Raw genomic sequence first — 11,577 nt, 5'->3', positions numbered from 1 at the left:
CTACTGTTCCATCCACTCCAACTCACGTACACACTAAGACAAAGTGCACCATGACAGAGATGACCATTTCTTAGCTAGAGTAACCCAAGGCATGTGCTGACATTCCCAACAACTGCCAGGCAAAGACAGATTCAGCGAAGAAAGCTGGGGAAATATTGATAGTAATGGGTTCCAAGCTTCCAGCTTTTTACCCTACTGGAGAAGATGAGGTGAAGATATTTGTACATCTGAGCTGTTCAGCCAGGGAATAATTGGAGACACCTATCGATCATTGCTGAGAAAGTTTCCACCTGGAAGCTGATTATACTGGTAAAGAGATCATTATTTACAGATTTCAGTGTCAATTCAGGTAACAGATGAGTAAACCAACAATTTCTAAGCTGTTAGAAAATCAAATCGATGCTATGAATATGTCCCCTTCACACAAACAAGAATATATCCCATTAAAATTCATTGTAGCTCATTAAAATTCATTTATCACAGCACAATTTTAATCTGCAGTAGGAGGGATTTCAGATTAGAAGCATGCTCTCTTATGACAGTCATTCTCAGAAGCAACATTCTTCTTCAGCTGCATTTTTCTTAGTCTGTGGGTAAAAATACAATGCCATCTTGCTACTTTATCACAGTCCAGTAATGAGTCTCCGAGTTTTGAATATTAAAGCAGGGCCATCTAGGAGCTGTTCAGGTTTCCCACTGGAACTTTGGAAGAGGAAGCTGCCCCAAGAGATGAGCGAGACGTTGGCCGTCTTGTTCCTTTAAAATAACAAAGCAAAAATACCAAAAGGACACATGAATAAGAAAGCCCACAGAGAGGAACAAAAGGAAACATTACATTTCAGCGGGGGATGGGGAATTAAAAACAGAAACAAACGGTAAAACCTAATCTTGCAGTGTTGTCATCTTTGAAAACCTCACCAAAGATTCCACTTGCTATTAAGAACTGGAAAAAGTTATGCCTACTCAAAGCACTGTAGAAGCTTTGGCAAGCTGTTCAATTAAAAACTGAACTCTCGTGAACTTCTCAGTCTCAGGAGAAACCAAACTAAACATGAGCTCTGAGAACATCTTCTTCAACATGCAAGCTCAGTGTCTTAATTATTGGGTCCATTTGGGCATAGAACAGCACTGTGGAACACCTCTTATGTAGAAAATTTAGTCTGATGTCATAAACAGCTTTTGCAGTGTCAATTGGATAGAACAGTTTCTGTGGCTAAGAAAAGGAATCCAGTAATATTTCTGTGTATAAAAGCACTGGGTTTGGTTAACAGTCATTCCTGAGGTCATGTTGTTGTGCTAAGGAATGGGTGTTCATGAAAATGGTCATGAATCCTGAAATTTTTGATGAATTTAGTGTGAATGCTCTTTTTTCACACCAGAAGTTGACTATTCATTGTTCTCCTGCTTCAAATGGTTCAGTCATCCAACCAGGTACCAGAAACATTACCATGTGACTCAGGTGAGCCACCACACAACACAAACAACACGCAGTGTGAAAATGTTTTGTGTAAACTCTTCAATGAATAACCATATAAAGAATGTTTTAAAAGGGGGTTAGGCCTTTTCTACACATACAAGTTGTACTGTTTTGAATCCGCCAGTATAATTAAAGCGGTACAACCTCCTAGTGGGGATGTCATTATGCTGTTATAAATGTGCTTATAGCAGTACAACTTATTCCCACACAGGAAGCAGAATAAAATATGCTGGTATGAGGAACCTTTGGAACTGTATAACAGCATCCACACCAAGGGTTGTACTGATTTTTTCATAATCTTACTGGTACAAAACCTGTGTATGCCAAGCATAGGTCCATAAAGAACAGTTCAATGTAGATTGTAAGCTTTTCAAGGCAGGGAACATCTATTACTCTGTACAGCACCTTGCACAATGGGGCCCCGCTCTTGGGTGGTCCTTAGGCACTGCTGTAATAAATGTGGTTATTAATAAGACTAATTGGTTATGCAACTATGGATGAATTTCTTTCTCGTGGCAATGAATTCTAAACATTGTCTATAGCTGGGTGAATGTGATGCAAGCTTCCACCAAACAGATCTAGCCCAACCTACAAAACTTCCATTCTGTGTCCTTTTTTATACAGTCCTGCCAACCGTGCAGTAGTTTTGTTATATATGAAACATCTCCAGATTCATTTTGACATGAGGCTTCCACTTCTAGAGATGAAATGCTAGGGTATTACCCAGCGTGCTATCTACATTCTCTGAACATAATACAATTTTACAATTTGTTTTTGGATCAGAGATCTAATGCAAACCTGGGACTTGATTCTGATTTCACCAGTCTACATGCACGTACATGGAGAGGAGGCTCTCTCTTGGGATTTAGGAAATGCAGATCAGTTTCTGCCTTTATTCCAGATTTCCTTTGTGACCTTGGGCAAATCACTCAATTCCTCGGTGCCTCAGCTGGGCTTCCATGTAATATCCTTTTCTATCACCCATTGTCTGTCTTGTCTACTTAGACTGTAAGCTCTTGTCTTTTACTATGTGTATGTGCAGCATCTCGCACAGGAAGGCTGTAATATTGGCTAGGGCCTCTGTGCACTGCTGTAAATGATCATGAATGATAAGTAACCGACTTCAGGGAATTCGCTCCTAGTTTACACTGGTGTAAGTTTAATCAGAATCAGATCCTCTGCTGCTTCTTCAGAGGGGAAGCTTGGGCTTGTTGTTAAGCTTGTTGCCTGGGTCCCTTAAAACCTGGGTTCAGTTCTTGCTCTCCCACAAGCTTCCTGTGTGACCTTAGATAAGTCACTTCATTTCTCTCTGCTTCAGTTCAGCATCTGTATAACAACAATTCCCTCCCTCACAGCGTGGTGCTGAGATAATTGCAAGGAGCCCAGACAGTAGCGTAGCTGGTGGGGTATAGGGGAAGCAGCTGCTTCCCCTCAGCACATTTCCAAAAAAGCCACACCTGAAGTGGGGTTGCCATGGCGTCAGGGGCGGGGCCCACACTCCGCTCTGAAACTTGGCCTCACCCCCACCGATCTCCTGTTTCTCTCAGCAGGGGGGAGACAGCTGATCCTGTGGCAGGGAGGGTAGGGGAAGAACTGAGCTCTAGCAAGCTGGGTTCCTGCAGGCACACTTTGCTGGCTACCCCTAGTGTGCTGCATAAACCCTGCCCTGTCTCTGCCTCCCCGATTAGCTGTCTCCCAGCAGGAGGGAGACAGACAGCTAATCAGTGAGGGGAGGGGGAAAGAACTGAGCTCCAGCAAGCTGGGCTCCTGGGAAGGAGGAGAGGCTGGGGCCTTGGGGAAGAAGAGGGTCAGTTGGGGCATGCCCCTATAGGGGGCAGGGGCACCCACTCACCAGTCAACTGTTTATGGGACCCATGGGGGCCCACAAACCATCAGCTGTTTGTTGGGGGCAGTAGGGTAACTAGTTAGGGGAGTGCAAGTGCTTGCTGTTTAGCTGATTTTTGGCCACCAGCCAGTCAGCAAGGGGAACTGCTCCTGGAGCAAGGGGCTGAGCAGCTGAGAGACTCCACCTCCTTCTCCTACCTGCTTCTCGTGGCACTGTGGCAGGTGTGCTTTCTCTGGCTCTGCAGCAGCAGCTCCTAACCTCTCACCCAACTAAAGGCAGCCAGTAGCAGCACCTGGTAAGTGTATTTCAAAGGGGGTCTGTCTTGTGGTGAGGGTGGCTTGTGGGGGGGACTGGAAGCCCTCCAGGTGGCTGAGAGCCAACACCTGGCTGCTGGTGGGATGGCTGTCTGCATGGTGGGGGGCAGGGGCTTAGCCAGAGACATCTCCAAAAACATCCCCTGCACCTAGGCAGCTGCTCCAGGACAGGCATTGTTGGGGGGCAGGAGGTGCATCTCCTGTGGGGTGGGGTGTGGTGTCCCTGCTTGCCCTCCCTGCCTGGGCAGAGATGCCTGCCTCACCTCTCAGAGACAGTGGCCATGTAGTGTGCTTGGTTCCCCCTCCCTGGCATCTGAGTGACTGCCTCTTAGGGGGTGAGGAGTGGAACAGAAGAGGCTGTGGGGAAGGGATAGGGGTGGGGGGTAGGAGAGGAAAACTGAGACTATCAGGGGAAATCTTCATAGCAGTACAATCTCTGCCTTGTGGGTGTGGATGGAATTGTCCCCCAGGGGAAGGCTGGAACAAACTATCTGCTGTTGTAGTATGTGTTTAATTTAGTCCATGTGCTCTGGCAAACACAAGTCCAGACACCACGTTGGGGGGCAGGGAGAGGTAGCCTGATTTTCCTTCTCCTATCAGGGGAAACCTGAATTGTCTCCTAAGGGAAGGGCTTGTGATCAGGTTGGGAGGAGGGGGAGGCATTGCTGAGTCCCAGGGTTGAGTAATTCTCTGCTGATGGTCATTAAGTTACTAATTGTCATTCACTTGTTGCATACAATGGCTGGTGATAGTTGTTTAACATCCACCCAGCTATTTGGTCAATGCCTTGTTTCTAGGGAGTTGCCTTCTGTAACTTCTCTAATTTCATCCCACTCTCCTGTGAGTACAAATTCTGGTTCTAAGGACCTGGTGCCTGGATCCCATACTGCCTTGCACTGGGCTTGGGAATTAGTGCCTTGACATGCAACTCCCCCTATTGTGCCAGTGTAGATCCTGCTGCTGGCACAGCTATTTGCAGATGCCCTTGTGTTTAGCTGAAACTTTGGGCTTAGTTTAGTGGGGATAGACTCAGAGACTGAGAGCTAAACTGGCCCTACTATCCTGCTGTGTGGATCCCAGTGCACTTGTACTGTGAATTTTTGGCATGCACATGTGGCTGTATTTATCTCATTGTGCAGATAGCGCTACTTCCTTGGTGTGATGACATTATGCTAAGATGAATCTTGAAAATAGTGTCCTGGTGTGATGGTGGTCACTCTGTGCTGTTCATGTGAATCTTGAGTTTTTGTATGCTGGGTTGTTGTTGCCCTGTTCTCAGAAAATTAGAGCCACGAGGTGGGTGAAGTAATATCTTTTATTGGAGCAACTTTTGTTGGTGAGATAGAACTCCAAAGCTTGTCTGTCTCTCTTTCTTCTTCCTGAAGAAGAGTTCTGTGAAAGCTCAAAAGCTTGTCTCTCTCACCAACAGAAGCTGGTCCAATAAAATATATTACCTCATCCACCTTGATATATATTACTCTCCCCACCCCCCCTCCAATATTACCTCACCCAGCTTTCCAGGAGTGAGTTTTCATGATGACATGGGAAGTTCTCTGACTGGTCCTGACTTCTCTGTATCAGCCCCTCTAGCTTGCACTGCAGCCCAGTACCTGGGAGCTGGGTGCCTGCAGGGCTGAGACTGTGAGATCAGGGACTCACAGACCCAGCTGGGAGGGGAAGGGCACTCCTCTTTGGCCTCTCTCTCTTGCTGCCTACTTTTCCCAAGTGCCTCATGATGCACAGAGCCAGCGTGGCTAGGTGCTGCATTGGAGAGTCTCCCAGTGCAGTCCCTCACCCCCATGCGAACCCCCAACAGATCCCGCCCACCTCTGTCCGATTGTCTCTCTTATGCAGGGGACTGTACCCCCACTCCCAGGTCCCATGTGCTGTCTGCTCCCAGGGGCCACAGATTGCAGAGCAGCCCCCTCAGGAGAGATGAGAGGGGCTGTCCCACCAGGTGCGTGCACAGCCCCCCAGAGCACTACTTTGTCCCGTTATATCTGAATTCGTGTTATATCGAGGTTGAGGGGTAATTTGATGTCAGGTGGCACCTTTTTTTAATGTGTTCGCTCCCCCTGATGTTAGAACCTGGCTACGTCATTGAGCCCAGACACTATGCCTATGAGGGCAGCATGGGGAGAACTTGGAGAAACATTTCTGGCAAATTTTTTATTTGCCAAAAAATGCATTTGGGGTGGAGGGAGGGTGGCAGGAGGTGTCTCCAAAACTGCTTGCGAATTTGGGTCAACTTTTGCCTAATAATTTCTGCCAAAAATACCCAGAAAACATTTTTCTCAAAAGAACATTTTGTTTAGACTTTTTTCATTTCAAAATGGCATTTCGTTTTCACATTTGGCCAGTTTAAACAAAAAAGACGAAAACCACCTCAAAACAGTTCCATCGAAACGCCGCTGTAAAAATATGCATCACCATCATCATAGTTTCAAATAAACTCAAATGGTGTTTCAAAACTATTTCTTTTTTAGAGTTTTTCAATATGCTGAAAAATTTGGGGGAAATTGATTTTGTTTCAAATTGAACTGGATTTTGGGGGAGGATTTTCTGGCTTGGCCCCTGAACCAAAAAAATCCATTATTCACTTAGCTCTGAACATAAATCCAGCTCCAATGCAGGCATTTAAGAACCTGTCCTGTTATGATCAGGATCTGAGTTTGAATACTAGCTGGGAATGGAGCTTAGGCCATGCACAGGTCCATGCCTCTGAAAGGCATTCTCCTCTTTTTTCAATGCAGAACAGTCTGCACACAATTCATGGTACTTCATCGGATGGACATCAGGGTAAAAATAACAGGAAAAGCTCCAATCATTTTTCACAGATAACTGTCACCTTGTGTAATTCTTCCTGGCATAGGAGCGAAGGCCTCACCCACCAGTGGGAATGGAAACCCATGTGCCTTATAAACTGTTCCTCTGGAGCTGGACAGAATCCTCACTGACTCAGGAGAAGGCGCGGACATTTTGAGGTAGAATGAGTAGCTCATCTCTTCAGGCTCATCTCTCTCTCATCTTTCACCAGATGCTACACGAGAATGAAAGGCGCTTTGGACTCTATCCAAGTGGATGCAAATCAAGCCAGTCTGCAGTTTCTTGATGAGTTTGTTTGTTTGTCAGCTACGTCCCATTGTTTTGTGAATATCGACAACACCAGCCAGGGCAGATAGAAGTGAGGGCAAAACAGAAATAATAATAATAAGGATGCTCTTAGCATGTATTATTACATAACACTTGCCTGATCCTCCTCCTTGCTGTAGGTCAGGAATAACTACACGGCAGCACAATGCAGTTATGATACTGTAAAAGCTGATGCGAGATGCGAATCAAGTGCCATATGTTAGAAATGCAGTACAATCATTAACTAATTGAGGACTGAGTCCTCCTGACAGTGGAATAGGGTTTTCTCAGGTGAGTAAGGTTTGAAAGACTGGGCCCTCTGAGAGTCAGGGTTTATTACCACCATTATAGAGATGGGGAAACTGAGGCAGGGAGCTGAAGTGATTTCCCCAAGGCCACACAGATTTATTGTTATGTGTATTATGGTAGCGATTGGAGACTAGCACCCCGTTGTCCTAAGTGCCATACAAACATATAACAAAGAGTATCTAGCCGAAGAGCAAAGATTAGAACTTAGAAATGCCTAAGATCCAACTTTCCACTCATTCCTTTAGATCATGCTAGTTCCAACAGCCCCCTCTGTCATGTTCTTTTTTTCATGCCATAGAAACGTTTGCTAAGAATGTGTCTCAGAAGGGCAAAATGAAACTGGAATAAGTCAATGCAACATTAAGTATTATTAAGGATACAATTCTGTCATGGAGGTCATGGATTCTGTGACTTTCCGGAACCTCCATGATTTTTTCTGGGGCAGGGCTGAAGTAGCTGTCAGCCCTGAAGCTGCCAGAGCAGCAGCTGCCGGAACAGCTGACCGGTGACCAGCCCCAGAGCTGCCAAACAGCTGACTGGCAACCAGCCCTGGGCCAGCGGAGCAGTGGCTGGGGTTGGGTTAGCCTCCTGGGGCTGGTGCGGCAGCAGTCAGTCCCTCCCGCAGGAGCAGCATCAGGGCTGGAGCAGCTGCAGGCCCCTGGCAGAGCTTGGTCTGTCTTCCCCCCTCAGGGTATTTTCAGTCAAAATCAGGGACAGGTCGTGGGCTAGGGTGAATTGTTGTTTATTGCCCATAACCAGTCCCTGATTTTTACTAAAAATACCTGTAAAAGAATCTTAACCTTAAATATTATTGACTGCATTTTCAAAGGGGCTTCAATCCAATATCTAAACTTGCCTGCACAAAATATTTGCACTTCAGCTTGGGATTTCTGTGGACAAATTAGGTAGTTGACCATCTAATTCTTATTTGCTCCCACAAATGCTGTTTGTTTGGGCAAATTCATTCTTGTTCCATGCATAAATGACTGTGCCTGGAAAACAGGGGGCACAGATTTTTAGAGGCTGCTTTTAAAAATCAGTCTGTTGAACTACAGGGTTATAGTGAAGGGTGAACTAGTGAGTCGGCAAGGATGTTACCTCTTGGTCCAAAGTGCTGCAGGTAGCAGTGATTGCAGTAGGGTTTGTCATCATACTGTGAAAGAAGAACAGCAAGAGGTTTAGTGACAACTAAGGCTAGTTCTAGGGACTAGGTTTTTCCTACACACAGTAAACCCCTGAAGCACCACTTGTGATATCTTGTACACTGTTTCAGAGTCTTCCTTCCAGTTTGTCTCTGCGTATTCACAGTGTAGGGGTGGGTTTATAAATCCCGGCGTCGTTTGGCACTTCTGCGCTAAGAAACCGTCTTTCTTTCCTTGTTTAACTTCATATCACAGATCTTGTCTGGCTCCCCCATTGGCCACCCTCTTGCTTATAGCATACTGGGCCAGACCAATAGACCATCTAGCCCAGTATCCTGTCTTCCGACAGTGATCAATGCCAGGTGCCCCAGAGGGAATGAACAGAACAGTCAATCATCAAGTGATCCATCCCGTCGCCCATTTCCAGCGGCTGCCAAACAGCTTGCTGTGAGGACTCCAACTGCTGGAGCCCTGGTTGTTCTAAGTTTACCCGGGTCTCAGCAGGCTGCAGTATTGGTTCCTCTCTTGCTCTTTCTTGCAAATTTCTTGGATGCTAAGTCTGTCTCTTACCTTGTCATGGAAATGGAGCCCCTCAGCCCAACTGCCTTAAGCCCCAAGGTCCAGCGTTGACCCCTAAGGTACCCCAGTAGCTTAAACACCACCTCTTCCAGAACTCCACATAAAGGTCTGAGCCTGCTGCGTTACAGTTTGCCTCCGTCAGGAGGCATGTGGTAGGTGTTGCACACAAACACTATGCACAGAATTCTAACATGTTATTGCTCTTTGTTTAATCACATAAATACACACTCATATAAATATAATAAACTCTACACACACTTTCCTTCTCTGGCTTATCTGTCCTTTGAGAGTTCTGGGGGACTGCCTGTGTTCTGGTAGGCAGGAAGGCAGCATTCCCCATTCCCCCTGCCCATCTCATCTGGGGCCTGCTGCAGCTTCTCTCATCTTTAGCTCATGACAAATGGCCGAAGAGAGAGCAAATAGAACAGATTATGCCTTTTATACTCTCCTTTGTCTCCTCTGCCAGGTGACTCCCTGGTCAGCCTCAGCAGGTGACCCAGAGTCCTGGGAGCCAGACGGTTGTTTAGAGCTATTCCATTTCAGTGGTTGAACACTCAAGTCAACAACCCTCTCATTATCCCTTGGCCCCAGCCTTTGGAATTCAGTCCAACATGGAAGTAACAGGACCACTAAGAAGGTAAAGAGCCCCACATCCAAAATGGAGTCTGCAGCCTCATAAAGAGAGTTCATGCAGGGAGTTCATAATCCCACACAGAACTCATAAACCGTACAGACAGATTCCCCTACTCGTCACACATCCATATTTGAGATCTGCTGGGATGTTCAAGCTTAGAACTCCCATGTTTAAGTGAGGGGGAGAGAATGGTGGCAGGAAGTTTCCATTTAAGGACTCTCAGCTCTGGAATTCACTTTGCTCTTTGGTGTTGTCAGATGTTGGCTGCGTGTGCATGCGTGTTCTCTCTCTACTACACCTGCTGTATCAGCGATCTGCGCAGAGCTGACCTCGATCATACCACCTAAGAAAGCCACAGACCCGTTTCAGTAGCGAAGGTGCCCAGCCAGCACGGTCCTAGCTCCCCAATCAATGTCTACATTACACTAGCACATGTGTGCCCGTGACAATGGACCATCTCAGTAGGGTGACCAGACAGCAAATATGAAAAATTGGGATGGGAGTAGGGGCTAATAGGAGCCTATATAAGAAAAAGACCCAAAAATCAGGACTCTCTCTCTAAAATCGGGACATCTGGTCACCCTACACCTCAACCAATGGTGGGACTTTCCACTGCCCTGCTAGGCTGACCAGAGACACTCCCTCTGGAACCCTTCTTTATACACCAGTACGAACAAGTTACATATTGCCCCTCTGATGTGATTAGTTACTGCCCCCTGACATGATTTGTTACCACCCATTGCCTTGTGCATATTGGTTTGATCAAAACATCTCTATCCATCACACTGTCATCCTGACCTTGTCACTAAGAGGGTGGTCAATATATCCTTGTATCATCTTCGGGGAGAGTGTTGGTAACATACTTGGTATTGGGGTGTTCTGGTAGCACCCTTCTGGAATGTGTTTACGCGAGTGTCCTGTGCCCAGCACTTCTCAGGAATGTGTGTTTTTGCAATACCAGCCCTGTTCTTGCCAGATTCTGTGAGCCTGCTCACAGCCTGTCTCTTGCTAATTTTGCTTTGTATTAGCAAGGCTTGACCACTACTTTAGTTCAGGCCTCATGTCGGGCCTCTGATACAAGGCCTCATGTCTCAGGTTCTCTTTCTACTACACTTGGGTCAGAGACCTTCCAATCATGCTTCAAGAATCAGCTGTTTATCTGGGCCTTCAGAGAGGAGGCAGATTGAGCGGGAAAGGCATGATTATTTGTATTTGTGGAAGGATGTTGATTTGGGCATCTCTTGGAGTTCTTTATGACTGTATTGGAATGTAATAGTAAAGTATACCTAGAGACTGTGACAGATGCTTGTGCCGTTTGCCCCCATGCCACTACTTGATCACTAACAGACAAATTGCAGTTTATTTTTTTGTCCCTTTCCACAGGTATTCAGGGGAGGATACGGAGGCAGGGCTCAAGACTGCAGGCCACTCAGCTATTCCTGTGACATGGTGGAAGGATTCATGTAGTGGGAATAGTCTCACTGGAAACACCCTATTTAGGCAGGATGGAGTGGGCAGCAGATACCATTACCTGCTTTAGAGCTACCATCAGTTCAAACCACAGGACCTGGGGTGCTTACGGATCAGTGCTCTCACTGATGAACCACAAGGTGGGAGACCAGTGGGAGTTCATTACAGACATTGAGAGCAGGATAAGCCGCGCTTTAAACAGCTCTTCACAATGTACAGAAAGCACAAACATTGTCATTGGGGAGTTCAGTAGAGGGGAGGTATGCAGGAAGTTTGAAGCTGTCACTATTTAAACATCCTTCTGAAAACTATAAATGATAATTTTCTAACACTAAGTGTATTATATCCAACTAGGAGTATTTCTATATTAGACCTTATTCTGACAGATAAAGAAGAATTGATCGTTAAGCTAACAATTAGCGGTTCCCTAAGAGCAAGTACTCATGACCTAATTACATTTGTTATGTGCAAAGAGGATATAGTCCTGACCATTAATATATATATTTGGCATTTTAAAAGGGCCATTTTTCTGATGTTGGAAAGAATTACAATCAAAATTGGTTGGAAGAAGAAAAAATAAATGGATGATAACTGGGAATGTTTAAGAAAGCTTTACTAAATATCTAAATAAAACACAATCCTGCAACCCTAAAAGAAGTCTTATTCACATAAAA

General features: G+C 45.8%; 1 protein-coding gene across 1 annotated transcript in view; it reads right to left on the bottom strand.

Moving 5' to 3' along the window:
• Positions 1 to 473: 473 nt before the first annotated feature.
• The window catches only part of LOC116820084 (cysteine-rich protein 1-like), a 57,586-nt gene continuing 46,482 nt past the window's right edge, over positions 474 to 11,577 (bottom strand). Inside the window, exons 3-4 of the mRNA XM_032772312.2 lie at positions 8,177 to 8,231; positions 474 to 756 (exon numbers count right to left, since the gene is read on the bottom strand). Of these exons, the coding sequence (XP_032628203.1) occupies positions 674 to 756; positions 8,177 to 8,231 (138 nt within the window). The 3' untranslated portion in view covers positions 474 to 673. The remainder of the gene's footprint in view (positions 757 to 8,176; positions 8,232 to 11,577) is intronic.

Source organism: Chelonoidis abingdonii, chromosome 6, assembly GCF_003597395.2.
Source record: "Chelonoidis abingdonii isolate Lonesome George chromosome 6, CheloAbing_2.0, whole genome shotgun sequence".
NCBI classification, from domain to species: Eukaryota; Metazoa; Chordata; order Testudines; family Testudinidae; genus Chelonoidis; species Chelonoidis abingdonii.
The sequence above is the reverse complement of the archived record's forward strand: the minus strand, read 5'-3'. Positions and strand labels throughout refer to the sequence as shown.